General features: G+C 48.5%; 1 protein-coding gene across 3 annotated transcripts in view; it reads left to right on the top strand.

Annotated features, from left to right (window-relative positions):
- The window catches only part of SLC37A1 (solute carrier family 37 (glucose-6-phosphate transporter), member 1), an 89,099-nt gene that overhangs the window by 47,345 nt on the left and 23,998 nt on the right, over window positions 1-17,756 (top strand). For all 3 annotated transcript variants that reach the window (XM_012002563.1, XM_012002565.1, XM_012002562.1), the window contains 5 exons: window positions 585-661; window positions 1,582-1,748; window positions 5,210-5,247; window positions 12,484-12,564; window positions 17,514-17,645. In XM_012002563.1, coding sequence (XP_011857953.1) covers window positions 585-661; window positions 1,582-1,748; window positions 5,210-5,247; window positions 12,484-12,564; window positions 17,514-17,645 — 495 coding nt within the window. The remainder of the gene's footprint in view (window positions 1-584; window positions 662-1,581; window positions 1,749-5,209; window positions 5,248-12,483; window positions 12,565-17,513; window positions 17,646-17,756) is intronic.

Raw genomic sequence — 17,756 nt, 5'->3', positions numbered from 1 at the left:
TGGAGTGCAGTGGTCCCAGGCTCAAGCAATCCTCCCACCTCAGCTTCTTGAGTACTTTGGACCACAGATGTGCACCACCACACCTGGCTAATGTTTAATTTTTTGTAGACAAGGGGGTCTCTATATTGCCCAGGCCGGTCTCAAATTCCTGAACTCAAGAGATCCTCTCGCCTCGACCTCCCAAAGTGCTAGGATTACAGGCATGAGCCACTGCACCTAGCCTCTTTCTATGAAGTTTTTAGATTCAAAAGAGACTGTAAAGCTTGGCCCCACACTGTTATGAGGTGTGATCTCCTGGTGGTGGGGTTCTGCCTGGGTTTTCTTTCCTTGCTTTTCTCTACTTATTCTAAAATTTCCACAACAGACATGCATTACTTTTATTTTGAAAAATATATGGATACCTGTGTACATGGTTTAAAAATACATACGTAGTTTAAACTGTATATAAATATACAATTGACAGTCCATCTCTGGCTGTCATACCCCCTTCTTTGTGTGAGCGGGGGAAGCCCTGTGTGCCTCCCTGCGGCGCTCTCCCAGGCCTGCTTCCCGTGGGTCAGTCTCTCCTTTGGCTTCTCCCGCAGGTCATCAACGGGCTGGTGCAGACCACCGGCTGGCCCAGCGTCGTCACCTGCCTCGGCAACTGGTTTGGAAAAGGAAGGTGAGGAAAAGCAGCCCTGTTTCCAATAGCAGATGAAGACTAGACCATTTTACTTTGAGTTTTTTTGTAGACTGATTAGAGCAAAAACACTTTAGTATCCTCTTTAAAATAAGATGGCTGAAACCTCTGGGGCTTGAATTGCTGAAATTCAGATGGCCTGTGTCCCACGAGACGGGAGCTCCTCCCTCCCACTGTGGGCCCGGTGGAGTCTGTGTCACTCGACGGCTCATCTGACAGCCGCATCTGGCCTCCCGGGTGTTGTGGGAGATGCAGAGTCCAGGACCCTGCCCCAGGCCTTTTGAAGCCGAAGCTACATGTTAACATGGGAGTTTGGGAATTCCCAACCTGCGTCACCCAGCACACAGCACCAAAGTAGCAGAGCTGGGACCCAGCCTCTGGCGAGTCCAGATTTATTTGTAAATGGCTGTGTAAACTTCAGCTCAGCCAAGCCAAAGGCTTATTTGTGGTGGAAGATACCAAACAAGATGCAGAAGCTAAAACGGGAACACCGGCGTCATCAGGTCTTAAGTCTTAGACACTGTGCCTCATTCACCTGGTGTGTACCTCCATGAGTTTTGTTCAAATGACAGTTCATCAAGTGACTATGTATTAATTGATTGCAGAGGTACAAATTTTAATTTCAGGCCTTCCAAGACACTCAGGGAAAGGCCTCTTTCTTCTTGAGTACACAAAGCGTTCAGAGCAAGAGGTGGAATGGGTGATGGCACAGCCTGAGGCCACATAAACAGATCAGCTCTCGTGAGCATCGCGAGTCCTGCATGCTACGGAAGCAGAGTCTGCACGGTCCTCATTGATTCTGCACTGACTGCCTGCTTTACAGGCACTGCTGCGCCCTGCACTGCTGAACTCGTTTCAGCTTCTCAGCTCCATCTTCTGTCTTCTGTTTTGTTGTGTTGCAGGAGAGGTTTGATTATGGGGGTCTGGAACTCCCACACCTCCGTAGGCAACATCTTGGGGTCGTTGATCGCTGGCTACTGGGTGTCCACGTGCTGGGGCCTGTCCTTCGTTGTGCCTGGGGCCATCGTGGCAGCCATGGGGATAGTGTGCTTTCTCTTCCTCATTGAACGTAAGTGCACGTGGCCTTGGAGACCACCCACCAAGGGAGGCCTCGGGTTTCCCTGCTCGGGCGGGCCTCAGGGACGAGTGTGAGAGCTGCGTGGCCTAGCGCCCTGTTTGCCCGTGGCTGCCTCAGCGCTCTTCTTGTCAGGGAGACTTCCTTGGGGAGCCGGTTCTCTCCTGGTCTTGCTGGATTTTCTACTCTCCCCCGATTTCTGGAGTGACCCATGTCTACATTCCTTCCTCCCATCCTTCTGCCCTCCCTTGCCTCAGCATCAGGCGTTCGTGCCTGGGAGTCTTCCATTTCCCCACAGGCTGTTCCCTCTCACGCCCATCTTGCCACCGAAACCTGAATTGGACCCGGTCAGCTCTTTGCCTTCTGATAAGATATATCTTGGACAGTGTTATAAAAGACTTACTTAATATCTTAACTGGGTAAAAAGTATCTCTTGGAAAATCAAATCCCTTATTCCATTTCAGATTCAGTAGCAAACTTTTGATTTAACTGAATTTGAAATTCATTTTTGAAGTAGAGATCCGCCAGGCTCTGGTGCTGAGAAGACTCGGGACAGTTACAGCAAGAATAGAGACCCCCGGGTGGCCCCAGCGGTCACATGACAGGGGCTCGACTCCTGCCAGCCACTCTGATAAGCTGTACTCAACCCTTAGTTCTTCGATTGAGTTTAAAGCACCGTGAAACCATACGGCAGGAGACAGCTCCCTCCTGCTGCCTGCCCGGTAGGGACACTCAGAGCCAGCTCCCTGCAGCCATGCTGGGCATTGCGTATCACTTCAACTCTGCATGCAGAAGTTAATCCATATTCCATTTAGTTGCTCACTTTTTGTGTCTTGCAAAAACTAACCTTTTAATTTTTAAGATAACCATCATCCGGCCGCTCTGCGAGTTCGGAGACTCTCACCTCATGCTTCTCTGTTGGTGAAAATGGAAATAAACATTCAGATGAGGAATGTTCAGACACACACCCATTGCTGTGAGCAGAAAGTGGGGGCCCCGGTCTGCACTCAGCTCCCCTTTCGCCGCTTCTGCAGAGGCTGAGTAAGCCTTTGGCCACACCCTGGACAGCCTGAGCAGGGACCTTGTGGGATGGGTGGGGCTCTGGCTCCCTCATCAGTGGGCCAACTTGTGGCTTTCAGCTCTGGCTGGTGTGTCACTGCAGTTCTGAGAAAGGCCGTTTCCGCCACTGGTTTTCCGCTCTGATTCCTAGAACCTGGAGTTCTGTGCCCCTGCTGTCCAGGTGTTTGAGACACCAGCCACTCAGAGAATAATGTGCCTCTCTGTTAGCGCACAGGGGCCCCTGGCTGTCTCCTGCCTGAGGGTAGAGTCCACGGAGCCTTCTATTCTCTTCCTCAACTGGAAAGGGGCTGGCTCTGGGGAGAAGAGGACGTGTGGAAGGGAAAGGAGCTTGCTCAATGGCCGGGACCTCAGCGCCCGCTCCAGGCATTCGGGGTGCTGTGTTGATGCTTGTCTCTGTAAGCGGAGAGAGCCCGGCTCTTGTGAATAAGCCTCCCTGATCCAACTTGGGCAGATAGCAATGAGCCAGATGCCCCCTGTCGCTGGGTCCTCTCTGGCCACAGGCCCGCTCACCTGCAGGAGGGCTGCATGCTTCATCTCTAGCCAAACAAAACCAAGCTACCAGAACCTCGTGCCCAGGGAATCTGTCTGACACTCTTTCCCCTTGTGCCTGGGAGGTGCACTGTGTCTGAATGATGAGACCCAGCTGTGACAACAGTGGCTGGATGCTGAGTCTGAGAACGGGAGCTCTTTGCAGATAGGGAGAAAACATCAAGCACCCCTTGGTTTGTTTCTGCCCCTCCTGGTCCCGAATCACCGACCCTGAGTAGGTACTAAAGGCATCAGACGCGCCATTCTTGCGATCAACAGAGGATATGGCTTTCTCTGCTACGCCTTCACTCCTGTCTCCTGCCCAGGGTGAGCCCCAAAGGACAGGGCGTCCCCTGCTCCCTTCTCAGGCCTCTCTAAGTCTCCTTTATGAAGCTGTTCTCAGATGTGTCCCAGCCAAGGGACATGTGTGCTCAAGTCTCTCAAGGTGAAAGTCCTGGAAGAGCCATATCAGGGGGACCCCCTGGCTTGCCCCTGGGGGCATCACGTTGTGAGTGGATACAAATGGGGTGAGTTGGCTGATGTCCTTTAAATTGGTGACCACACATCACAGGTGGACCATTGGGACTGCCCAGCATGCCGACCACGTGTCCTTGGTCAGTGGCCTCGCCCTGTGGGCTGTGCCCAGGACAGGAGGGCAGCATACCCCACAGCCAGCCGCGGACCTCTGGGTGCAGACCCACCTGGCCCTATGGCATGGGCGGGGCCTCGAGGCCAGCAGGAGTGTGCTCGGCGGCTGCATGCCTCTCCATGACGTCCCCCTGTGTTGTGTGGGAATGGACTTGGCCGTGGGAAGCCTGCAGCCCTGGAGCTCAGTTCGGGTTGCAAGCCAGTAACCAGTTTCATCCAAGGTGATAAAGGTGCTGGGTAGTCAGGGGGGCTGCAGAGATGGAGCGAGAAGCAGTAGCGCTGGTTTCCCGCGGCACCTAGAGCCCTGGGGTCTGACTCTGGGTTCCCACCTTGCTCAGGGCAGGTCGCTGGCGTCTGTGAAGGACAAGCTGAAGCCTCACTTCTGGTTCTGCTCCTTTTCAAGTTTCCTCCCTTCCTGGTGTTGACATAAAGATGTTTGTTCCGTATCAAGATAGATGTTTTATCTCCACTCATTTTTATTTCTAATGAATTTCATAACATGAAGTACCTCATTACAGACATTCTTCCAGCCTCGCTCCCCTGCTGTGCTTTTCCTGGCTTTGCTTTCCTTCTGGGGCTTGTCCTCTGAATGTGAATCATGGACTTGTCCACACGGCGTCTGCATGCTCTGCTTGTGATTATTGGCCACGCTGGGAAGTATTTTCCATACGTAAAGTAGTGTTCATGTTCACAGTGTTGGCATTGGCTGGCGGTGGTCTACCATACCCACCTTGCACACAAGTGGGCTGCCAGGCCGGGTGACTGGGGACAGGCAGGGCATGTGTGGGGTCGCTGGTGGGCCAGCCAAGCTGTGCCCTTGCCCTCACCTGCCATGCTATGGCAATGGCTTTTTTCTGAAATGAATGCCGATTTAGTAAAGGTATCAGATGGCATCTTGTGTTTTATTAAATTTTATTGTGTATATTTAAGGTATATAACATGGTGTTACAGATACATAGAGATCGTAAAAAGGTTACTAGTAAAGCGAAGCAAGTTAACATAGCCATCGCAACTCACAGCTGCCCGCTTTTGTTTTTGTGGCACGAGCAGCTCAAATCCACTCATTTAACGTGAATCCCACATACGGTCCAGTTTCACCGCCGGTGCTCCCGTGTTGCCCTGCCCTGGGGTCCCGTAGCTTACTTGGCATTGCCATGGTGGTGGACCTGCTCAGCCTGGACTCATGTTTACTCTTTCAGATCCGAAGGACGTCAGGTGCTCCTCCACCCTGCTGACGGTAAGGACCCTGTTTTCTTGTCCTCTTCTAGAACAGTGTGCAGTTCGCCAAGTGTTCTGACCACTTCCCCAGCCTGCTCCTGCCTTTGTGGTGTCAGACAGAAACACACAGGGTAGACAGAAGTCCCACCCTCAGAATATTGGCAGTTCTAGGAATAGAGAATACTCTGTTCTGGGTTTTGCTGATAATAACCTTATCAACAAAACCCAAACAAGAGGTTCGATGCCATCCAGATGGAGGGCTTCATGCTAAGGGAAACCAAAGGCTGGGTCCTGGCCAGGCCTCCTGAGGGGTGGAGACCTCCTGGTTTCCCCGGGGGCCTCAGCGTGACTGAGGAAAAATGCATGTGTCAGCTGGCTGCCATCACTTAAGTTGGTGGCTACACATCTCAAGTGGCTGAGAGGTCTGCCCAGCACCCCATTCCTTCCCTTCTTTACCCCTGCCCAGCTCAGCCAGCGTAGGCCCTGCAGGCAAGATTGCTAATCGTGTCAGCTGCCGTGGACGAGCCCTGCCCTAGCTGCCTCTGCCCACAGCGAGTCACCACTGGCCACTTTCCCACCTGGCTAAGGCCAGCCCTCCCGTGGTACCAGTCGCCTCCCTCTCGTGGCCCAGGGCTTGTCTCCTGCAGACACACCCCCTGCCCCAAATATCATTCCTGGCACACTCATGTAGTACTGATGGCTGTCTTGGAAGGAAGCCCCTCTGGCTCTCATGCCTGCTCCCAGCTGCCCCACTCCCCGTCTCCACTGGCATGACACCCCTCCTCTCTGCAGGCCACCGCCACCCCATGGTAACAGCCCATCCAGGTCCCAGCAACATCACCTGGCCACATGGGGAGGTCAGCTCTCCGGCCTCACCCTGCTGGACCTGTCACCTGCATCTGACCTGATGCTTCCCTCCCTCTGAGAAAGGCTCCCCTCCCAGGGCTAACATGCTAGTCACATCTGTGCCGAGTTTCAGACCCCAGATGTGGGGGTGCCCCCAGGCTGCTTCATGGCCTCCTCTCTCCTTGTCTGCCCACTCACTGCAGGAGAGTGCGCCCGGGCTTTTTAGCGCCCCCAGGTGCGTTGATGTCAAGTCCCCATGCTGTCCCCAGAGTGACCCCTCCCCTGAACTCCACAATCTGAGATTTCACCGCCACTCAACCTTCCCACGGAGATGTCTGGGTGTCCTTCAGACAACACGACCAGAGATCTCTTGATTTTACCCCTGAACACACCGATCCCCCAGCATCCCCCGTCTCAGTCAGGAAGCTGCTGTCCACCCTGTGGACAGGCCAGACCCGAGAAGCCAGCCCAATGCCCCTTCAGCCCCGCACCCCATCCTTGGCCATGTTCTGTCAGTTCTGCTCTGTGAGGGGGTGTGGAATGGAAACACACCTCCTCCCCCTCTACCACCCTGGTCCCCATCACCACCATCAGCTCTCCCCCGAGCCACTGCTCATCACACCCTGGTCCCCGTCTCCACCGTCAGCTCTCCCCCAAGCCACTGCCCATCACACCCGGGCCCCTATCTCCACCGTCAGCTCTCCCCCGAGCCACTGCTCATCACACCCTGGTCCCCATCACCACCGTCAGCTCTCCCCCGAGCCACTGCTCATCACACCCTCGTCCCCGTCTCCACCGTCAGCTCTCCTCCGAGCCACTGCTCATCACACCCTCGTCCCCGTCTCCACCGTCAGCTCTCCCCCGAGCCACTGCTCATCACACCCTGGTCCCCGTCTCCACCGTCAGCTCTCCTCCAAGCCACTGCTCATCAGCTTCCTAGAACGATGCACTTTGCTCCCCAGAATCTCTTCTTCACACTTCACTTGCAGAGACTGTCTTGAAACAGACGTCAGAGCACATCAGCCCCTGCATAACACAGTCCAGTGGCTCCATGTCACCCCATGTGAAATCCTCACCAGTTCATCTGGTCGATCTCTGTCACCCTCACAGAAAGGTGTGAGCCCCTCCGGCCTGGATCATCTCTGGGTCCCGGCGCCCAGAGCACCACCGGGCCTCGTGCAGGAGAGGGAGCTAGAGTCCTCTTTCTGTCTTTTAATACATCGGGCTCCTGGGTGTGATTCATACGGAAAGAAGGGTTCTGATACTTGATGACAAAAACAAAGAAACGAAAGTTGCAAACCAGTGCCTTCAGGAAGGTCAAACACCATATGATGTTTTTAAAACTATAGTTGATATTTTAAAATGTTTTTAAAAGCCTAGTTCCTCCCACGAGCATGAATTTCAATTTCCAAGCTTGTACAGTTGTGCTGTGAAGTAGCTTAAAGCTGCCTGGATCACCCGTCTCGAGACTGGGGAGAACTTCAGCACACACCTTCCGCCCTGGAACATCTTCTGCCCTCTAAGAAGAGCTTTTCCCACCAGGGGCAGCCAGGCCTGAGGATAGGAAGCAGGCATGCAGGGGGTTTGGGGGAGGGCGGGTCTTCCTCACACACAGCTTTTAGGAATATGAGAACGCATCTAAGCGAGAGGCCTTGCTTCTGCTCCTTGTACACACGAGTTTGGGGCTGAAGCCTGTGTTTCATTCTCCCCGTTCAAATCCTCTCCAAGCAGTTCACCGAGATCTAAGCGAGGGGCTTTGCTTCTGCTCTTTTGTGTGTGTGAGTTTGGGGCTGAAGCCTGTGTTTCATTCTTTTTGTTCAAATCCTCTCCGAGCAGTTCACTGAGATCCCATGGTGCCCAGGTGTCCCCGACGTGCCATGGGGCAGGTGGTCCAGAGAAACAGCTTCTCATCCCCTTTCCTCTCCATGTTGGCTGGTCGCAGAGGGAGAGATGACTGATATCTGGGGATATTTCATCAGCTTCTGCAAACAGCCCCAAAGTTCTTTTTCCTGCAGGAATGTTACCTGCTCTGTGCAGGACACTGACAAGACCCTTGTCACAGGCCTTCCCGAGGGAGCTGAGGGCAGTTTGGCCAATGTCCCAATAGCTGCTGTCCTTCTGTAGTATCTTCCCTTTATCACAAATGGGCGCAAAATGCATTTGTAAGAGATTTCAGATATGCTGACTTGTTCTGGGAAGTTCCCATGTGGAAGTGTTATTTTTAGGATAAAGTTCTAATTTTTTCCAATATTTCAAAGTTTTTGTTATGGAGACTTTAAACATATAAAAAGGTAAAAATAACAGTATAATGAACCCCTCTGTACCCCATCACCCAGGTTTCCAACAGTTGGCCAATCTGATTCAAACGCTCCTTCTAATACTGCCCCTTCCCACCTCCTGCTGATGTATTTTGCAAGCAAATAGCAATCATCTTAATATTTTGTCTCTGACTACTTCAGTATGTTTCCAAAATATAAGGACCCTTTTATGTGAAACAAAATGTGATATACCATTATCACACTTAAAAACCAATGGCAAAGAATAGAAAAATAGTAGAAAAAAAATCAATGAAACCGAAAGTTGGTTCTTTGGAAAGATCAACAAAATTGATCATTCTGCACCTAGACTGACCAATAATAAAGGAAGACTCAAATAACCAAAATCAGGACCAGGAAAGGTGGCATTTCTGCCACCTTTACCAAAATAAAACAGATTATGAGGGAACTATATGCCAACAAATTAGAAAACTTAGAATAAATAGAAAAATTCATAGAAGGACAGAAACTACCAAAACTGACTCGAGAGAGAGGAAATCTGAATAGATCTAAAACAAGTAAAGAAGTTGAATTGTTAATTTTAAAATTTCACTCAAAGAAAAGCCCAGGACCAGATGGCTTTACTAGTAAATTCTGCCAAACGTTGAAAGAAGAGTTAATACTAATTGCTCACAAACTTTTTCAAAAAATAAAAGTAGGGGGAAACTTCCTGATTCATTCTATGAGGTATTATCATAATAACAAAAGACTAAAACCTCTTAAGAAAACTGTACACCAGTATCTTTTATGAGTGTAGATGCAAAACTCAATACCAGCAACCTGAATTCAGCCACCTACAAAAGGATTATATACCATGATCAAGTGGGATTTATCCCAGGAATACACAGTTGGTTTAACAGGTAATGTTAATGTAATACTCCACATGAATGGATAAAGGACAAAAGCTGCATGATCATCTCAGTATAAGCAGGAAAAACATTGGACAAAATCCAACACCCTTTCATGTGAAAACACTCAACAAACTAGGAACAGAAAGCAACTTCCTGAACCTGACAAAAGGCATCTAATGAAACCCACACCCCGGAGCTTAATGGTGAAGCGGGTGCTTTCCCCCGAGATCAGGAGCAAGACGAGGAGGCCTGCTCTTGCCACTTCTATTTACCATCGTACTGCAAGCAGGACAGTTAGACGAGAAAAGGATAAACGGCATGCAGATTGGACAAGAAGTAAGACTACTTCTCTTTGCAGTTGACGTGATCTTTTATACAGAAAATCATAAGGAGTCCTCAAAAAAAATGGTTAGAGTGAATTAACAAGTTAGCAAGGTTGCAGGAAACAAGACCAGTATACAAAAATCAGTTATATTTCTATAAACTAGCAATCAACAATCCAAAGATGAAACTAAGGCCATTTCATTTACAATAGCATCAAAAAACATGATGCTAAGCAGAAGAAGCTAGTCACAAAAGGTCACATATTATATGATTTCATTCATACGAAATGTCCAGAATAGGCAAACCTGGAGACAGAAAGCAGATGAGTGGTTGTCAGGCACTAGGGTGGAAAGAAAGGGAGGATGACTGCTAATGGGTATGGGGTTTTTTGAAGGTGATGAAAATGTTCTCAAATTTTAGTGATGGTTGCAAAACTCTGAATTAAAAACAACTGAATTGTGAACATTAAATAAGTGAATGGTACAGTATGTGAATTCTGTCTCAACAATGCTATTATAAATTTTTTAAATCTATAATCCTTTCTGTTATCACACAACTACTCAGTGGTCAGATCTGCTGATTGTCTCATAAATGATTTTGCACTGTGTTTAAGCAAGGCCTAGGCAAGGTCCACTTCTTGTGATTGGTGAATTTAATATGCCTCTTAAACCTCTTCTAATTTATGAGACCTCAATGTTTGGTTTTTTGGTTTAGTGTTATTTTCCTTTGAATTATTTTTGTCAAAATAAAAAATGGTCATTTTTTTTCTGCCAAGTTTCCCACATTTGAGGCTTTGCTGACCTTGTGCCTGGGGTGTGTTTCACATTTCCCTCTATCCCCTGTATCTCCTGTAAACTGGAAACCTTGATCGGATCCAGATTTGATTTTTCTAATTAGTTTTTGTTTCAAATGAATCACAATTAATATGAAAGAGAATATTCAATCCTTTACCGTTTGCCTTGAGTCTGAGGGTGCTAATAAGAATGTGTATCTTTATGCTTCTGCCCTGTGCTATTGAAGAGCCATAGGGACTTGTTCTTTTGATTTATATTTGATTTCTAGGTTACTTAGGTTTAGAAAATCTATTTTGTGCCCTAATCTGGGACTTCATTGGGTCCAAAACCCTGTATCAGTTGTGCCAAAATTAATGCTTTTTATTAATATCTTCGTATTAGTTGGGGTTGTGTTCAGCAGCAAGCAATAGAAAAGCCCACAGGCAGTGACTAAAACAAGATTGGAAGGCATTTCCCTACTCTATTCAAGAAATCTAGAGCGAGCCAGCCCAGGATGGTGTGGGGTGTGTGTGTTCAGTGTCAGGGACACAGACACCTCCTGTCTTTTCATTCTTCCCCTGTGCATGGCTTCATGCCAAAGGTGATATATTCTAACCAGTTAGAACAGTGCCTGGCACAGAGTTGATGCTTAATAATTATTTGTTGAATGAATGAGTGAATGATTGGTCAGTGGCTGCTGGAGCTCTAGCCATTACATCTGTATTCCAGCCAGCAGGAAGGAGGGAAAGGAAATTAGGGACAGGCCGCTTCCCATTCAGGAGACTTCCTAGCATTTCCTAACATTATTTCTGCTTAGCTGACCACATCAAACTGAAAAGGAATTGTAAGATAGGCTTTGCCTGAGCACCCACGTTCCTGGCTGAAAAGCAGAAAGAAGAGGGCCCAGGTAATGCTGGCGGCCTCTGCATACTGTGGGGGGCCCAAATGCTGGGGAGCAGGAGCCCATCTCTGCTTCTGCCTGGAACGGTCGGAGATTGAACCGGCCAGATCATCACCCCTAGCCTGGCAGGCTTTGCGCTCCATCTGAGCACAAAACAAATGTATTTTTAAAGATAGTTTGTTACATTTTCAGGTAATAAAATCAGTAGTTTTTCTTAACCTTCAGAAACCTTTTCAGGGGAAATGCCTCGAAATGTAAAGGGTGGGATCTAACTGTGCATCTGAATGAAGTTTAACCCATGCTCTGTCTTCCCTGTGTTTCCCGCCGTTTGGAGGCCTCGTAGATCTCTACTTGCAGATCTCACAGGTGGCGTGCGAGCCTGGTGGTGTTTTCTCCTCAAATGGATCCAGCACCAGTGCCAGAAACCTAAATCGCCTGGGCCTCTCTAAGCCTGAGAAATTGTTTTGTTATGATTTATACTAGAGTGAATGAATAACATCTTTCTAAGTACAGACTAATTCCTTATTTTAAAGGAAGTTTGCTTAGACTATTTCTTAAAGAAAATGAAATTTTACCATTAGAGAATTTCAACAATTATTTTTATACCATTAATTATCTTCAAAAGGGGTTCTACATAGAGCCCTAAAGAAATAATGATTAGGAAATGGTACGTTTATTCTAGTGCCCAAGAAACTGCCTTCATTTCTTCACTTTTCACTTGGTAACAGGAGATAATTCGGAAATGATTTTGAGGTTTGGCGCTCTCAGCGCAGTCCTTCCACATCCCTACCCCCTAGCGGCAGGTGCGCATTCTGGGGCTGTTGAACGCATTCTGGGCTTCCACACTCTCCTTCCGTAGGGAGGGTTTTCTTCCTGCAGAAGCAATCGGCTGGCCTAGGGAGGGCAGGTGTTCCTCACATGTTAAACGGAAAGATGGTTCTGTGCCTTTTCATTTCAAAACCGTTGAAACAATTTCACAGCCATTAAGAAAAGTTAATGGATATTTTTACATTTGGTTACACCTCTGTCTTAGCCCTTTCTTCAAGAGAGGATTTGATTTTCACATTCTATTATCTGAGAGTCTGGAGTGTTGAGACCAACCATTACTCTGTTTAAATCAGTTGTCTTATGTCCTCTTGGTAGCTTTTTTGGGACAATAGTAAGTATCCTTGCTACAGGAAAGCCAGGTTTAATTTCTAGCTGTTGAATCAGTATTGCTCTAATGAAACTTTTTTTTTCCCCCAGCACTCAAAAGGCTCTGAGAATGGTACAAACAGATTGAGACTCCAGAAGCAAATCTTGAAGACCGAAAAGAACAGGCCTCTGGTAAGTCACACACACTTCCTAGAATGTCGGAGCTGCAGGAAAACTCCTTTGAGCCTCGTCAGCTCTCTCTGTCCCTCTGCCTATGTGATGTGTATCACAAACATCCAGGTCTTAAAAAAAATTAGGTCTCATTGAATTTCTTCAGTAAAATTTGAGTTTGCCCTTATTGGCTTTCTTTGGATTTTACACTTAACCAATTCATTCATTCAGCAGCTCCGCAGCTTTCAATGTCCCAGGCACTATTTCAGGTGTGGGGGGTGGTGCTGGTGCAGACGGAAAGCAAGCAGAGACATCCCCCAAGCGGTGCCAAGTACAAGGAAGACAGACTGAGCAGACTCTATTTTCAGCTGGCCTTGGGGTAGGCTTCCCTAGGCAGACAGTGTTGGAACAGAGCTGTGAGAGACTGGAGGGAGAGTCTGCAGGTGCCTGAGCACAGAGGGTGTCAGGGTGAGGGGCGCATGGTGGGTTGGCCACATGAGGTGCACACAGAAAACTGACACCATGCGACCAAGAAAAGGTAAAGGAGAAGCAGGTAACAGAAAGAGGCATCTCCCCTTCCCCCGTGTCACAGATGAGGAATTCGGGACACAGAAATGCTAAGTTAATCTGCCTTGTCCTCTGCAGTAGTGGGGAGCCCTCAGTGCAGGCTCTGACCACCGCTGGCACCTGAGCCTCCTGTCCCCTACCCTTCCCATCCTCAATCCTCGTAGAAGCTCCTCACATTGCTGCTGCTTAGCTGACCACACCAAGACACAGCAGGCATTTTAAATTTGAGTTTAATCATTGAAGTTATAAGCTGTTCTCTTTCTAAATCAGGGTTTTTGTTTTGTTTTGGTTTGGTTTGGTTTGGTTTTTTGTTTTGTTTTGAGACAAGGTCTTACTCTGTCACCCAGTCTGGAGTGCAGTGGCACGATCTCAGCTCACTGCAACCTCCGCCTCCTGGGTTCAAGCGATTCTCGTGCCTCAGCCTCCCGAGTAGCTGGGATTACAGGCACCCACCGCTACCTCTGGCTGAATTTTATATTTTTTAGTAGAGACAGGGTTTCACCATGTTGGCCAGGCTGATCTTGAACTCCTGACCTCAGGTGATCCACCCACCTCGGCCTCCCAAAGTGCTGGGATTACAGGCATGAGCCACCATGCCCGGCCTCTAAATCAGGTTTAACCTGATTTAGGTTTAACCTTCTACAGACACAGGGCCTCCTCTGGGAGAGGGCTCCCTCCGGCATGTGTGAGGGGCTGCTCTCCCTACCTTTTAAATCAAATGGCTTAAAGGATTAATGTACTAAACATGCGTCTCACTTTTTTATTGACTGGGGAAATTTATTTGTGGTGGCTGAAATATTAGAAAAGGAAAAAATGATGTCTCATGCATCTGGGTTCTTGGATTTTAAGGAAATCGCAGGCAGTGACTAATTTAACCAAAATGCTTTAAAATCTGTACTTCTGAATTCACATTTAAACAAATCATGTCCCAATCAGTGTCCAAAAGACTGTGGCCCCTCTCTGATGATACTGAAGCCGGCCACCTACTCTGAATCAAGACCACAGGCCCTTTCTTCTGGTGCAGTAACTGATCCATAAAACTAGCCCTGGCTTCTGAGTATAGCTTCTCTCTTTCCTTTTCTGGCCCTTCTAAGAAAGGCTGTTTACAAACTTGCTGTCAAGGAGTCAGTTATGTAAGTAAAGGCACTGGCAGGCCTTGTTTCAGGCTGAGGGTGACACTTCAGATGACCAAGACCGGGCGTGTGCTGGCCGCGCTTGCGTGGCGCCCCCTTTCGGCAGGCCTGCCATTGCATTTGGGTCAGGGTCAGCAGGGAGAGTGCCCCGCGAGGTTGGCTGGACACCCTGGATGTCCCCTTTCCCAGAGTGACCACTGGGCCCCTGACCTCCTTTTCAGACAGCTGCTAAATTATGTCACATGGCAGGCACTTTCTCCGTGGCCTCGTGAAGAGACGTGTAAAGAAAGCTGCAGGGTGGGGAGCAAATGTGGGAAAGAGAATGAGGCTCTGCTGTCACTTGGCCACATGGTGAGCCCACAAGTCCCCGTGGGCATTTTAGAGGATTGTTTTGGGAACGGTCACACTTGCTGTCCCTGTTGTCACTTGTCACTTTTCCTCCTTGACGTCTCTGAGGATCCCTCTGATTGACTGTGGCTTAAGAACTGTTGGGCCCACCAAACACGGCATGAGCGCGGAGTGGGTATTTGGAGGTTGAATGTGACTCCGCCATGCACTTTGCACGCCAAGTGGGGACTCCACAAATCTCTCTGCGATGGCCTTTCCTAAGGGAAGCTGCGGGCAGCATCGGGTAGCGGGGTGAGCTTAGCATTTTTAGATACAGCAGTCATTATTACACAGTCCCCCCACGTGCATCTGTGTGGATTTTTGTTGTGTGTGTGCGTGTGTGTGTGCGCGTGTGCGTGCGTGTGTGTGCGTGCGCGTGTGCGTGTGCGTGCGTGTGTGCGTGTGTGTGTGTGTGTTTTAGTAGAGGGAGCCCTTTTCTCTTTGAAAGTGTAAGCCCTAAGCGTGGAGTGCACTGGCCACAGAAGCCCCCACACCCGCTGGCGGCTCCACAGATCCCATCTGGGGCTCTTGGGACACAGACTGGAAACTGCTTGTTTAGAGGCAGAGGTGCCTCTTGGCCTCCAGCCTTGTCTTGGTCCACCCGGTGGCTTCTTGTTTGCTATGTAAGGAGGAGGCAGCAGCAGCCCCCCTGTTTGTTTTGGAAAACCAGCCATGGCCCCACACTTTCTTTCCCATCTCCTCCAGAAGCAAACAACTGGGGCGTGGTGGCTGCAAGTCCTGTTTAAGATGAGTGGGTGTGAGCACAGGGCCTGTTCCCAGCAGAAACAGAGCCTTCTGTCTGTCTAGGGGGCTCCTTGCTGCTTAGATAAGGAGCAGAGGGTCTGTGTCTGTGGCTTTAAACCAGCCCAGCAAGTGGACCCTGGAGCACTTCACAAATCCTGCAAGGGCTGTGGGTGGCCCTTGGGCATCTGGGTCCTACCTGAGGCCAGGTAGATCTTCTGTGTCGACCTGCAGTCACTTCTGTGTGGGTCAGAGGGTGCGCTTCTCCTGCCTAAGCGGCCTCTTTCCACTTGACTTTTCTCCAGCTGGTTGCATTTCACCCACTGCTTAGCCTGTTTCCTACAGAACAGCCTGTGAAGTCCTGTAGCCCTCAGCTTGCTATGAGTGGAACTCGCCTGGGGCTGCCTCAGGGGCTGCCCCAGGGACTGCTTCAGCTGGGCTGGGGGATTTCGGGGCTTCTCAAAGCCCCCCACAGAAGATTCCAGTGTTTAGCCACAGTAGAGCATTACTGATTCAGTTTCCTAAACTGGACGATTAGCAGAACTCATGAGAGAAATTGAGTTTATTCTGAAAAGTTTATTCTGAAAGTTTATTCTGAAAAATGAGTTTATTCTGAAACTCAGTCGCCATTCTTCGTTTTCACATGCCGTGATGGAATTATCATCGGAAGCATGTTAGGCATTTGCACTCAGGCTTGTCATCTTCATTCCAGAGCACCTGACTATGTGGTCACATGTGAGTATCTTCATCAGAGACCCGCTCTCCATGCCAGAGTCCTAGCCGTGAAGCCGGGCTTCCTGGGGGACGTAGATACTGAGCTGCCGCCGAGGCCACCCGCTGGGTACCCACACTGGGCTGCGCTCAGTCCCACCTGCCACCCGGTTTCCAAATTTCTTTTTTCCACTGGAAGAGAATTATAAATATCAAGGGACAGGGGAATGTGGAATACATTACCATTTCCTTTCTTTTTTTTTTTTTTAATTAAACTACATTTTTAGTCCAACTTAAAACAGGTTATAGTGAGATAAGTACCACAAGGCTGTTTGATTTTGTGAAAGGTCTGAGATACATAGAAGCATTTCTTTGTAAGACCTTGAACCTCATCGTTCATTCATGAAGAACATTTTTATTTTATTTTCATTCTTTTTTGAGACAGGGTCTTGCCCAGGCTGAAGTACAGCCCCACAATCACAGCTTACTGCAGCCTCAACCTCCTGGGCTCAAGTGATCCTCCTGCCTCAGCCTCCAGAGCAGTTAGGACTATAAGCGCATACCACCACATTCCACTATTTTTTTTTCCCTAGAGATGAGGTCTTATGTGTGGCCCAGGCTAACATTATTTTTATGTTATCCTTGCTCTGACTTGAAATCCCACTGTTGGTTGGGGATCACTCTTCTTTGCTTTAATGAATGTACACTTTGTCCTTTAGGAACATCTAGATGATCAGAATTCATAAATATCAGAATAGGTGTATTTTAAAATAATGTTGGTGTATTTTAAAATAATGTTTCTGGTCATATATGGCCATTGTGAGCTCCTAAAAAATACACGATCATGTAAAGAATTTCTTATTAGCATTTTGATAAAAATTACACATAATTCTACCACTCAGTGACAAGCATTGTTGGCTTAGATTTTAGCTGCTTTCTTTCTAGAAATAGATCCTATAGTTGCCTAGTTATATATGTAGATATTTAAACATTATTTGAGGTTATAATGACATGCAGTTTTGAATGATGTGTTATTTAATGTGTCATAAGCATTTTCCTGTCATTAAAATCTCCCAACCTTTTTTTTTTGCAAGATGTCATTTGTATGGATGTATTTGAATTTTCTAATTTTTCTCGATGTGACATCCATTTTACTTTATACGTATTTTTTTACTTTTCAAATTATTTTTTGCAAATAGCTTCCTAGAATTTCTGGTTCCAAGGATGTGTGTACCTAGCTGTTCATGAAAATGCATGAATGCTAATCATTCTAACGCAGTGGCCACGTGGGAATGTCACCCAGGATGTCTCCAAGGCAGTGGAAGAGAGAGCCGCCAGGCACCCTCGTCATTAGGAAGCCTGGCCCCACTTCACCCAGACTGCCCGGCTGGTAACACCTTTCCCTTTTGTTCCCAATGGGTTTGCCTCCAGGACCCCGAGATGCAGTGCCTGCTGCTCTCAGATGGGAAGGGCTCAATCCACCCGAACCACGTCGTCATTCTCCCTGGGGACGGCGGGAGTGGCACGGCCGCCATCAGCTTCACAGGAGCCTTGAAAATTCCAGTAAGTAAACATGCCCAGGAGGAGTTTCAGAAGTTTCAGAAAGGGCTGCTGCGCTGGCTGTGGGAAGTCTGGTCAGTTGATGATTAAGCTTACAAAGAGATCTGTGGTTAT

The sequence above is a fragment of the Mandrillus leucophaeus genome, unplaced genomic scaffold (genome assembly GCF_000951045.1).
Source record: "Mandrillus leucophaeus isolate KB7577 unplaced genomic scaffold, Mleu.le_1.0 Scaffold69, whole genome shotgun sequence".
Lineage (NCBI taxonomy): Eukaryota > Metazoa > Chordata > Mammalia > Primates > Cercopithecidae > Mandrillus > Mandrillus leucophaeus.
This window is presented reverse-complemented; position numbering and strand designations above follow the sequence as displayed.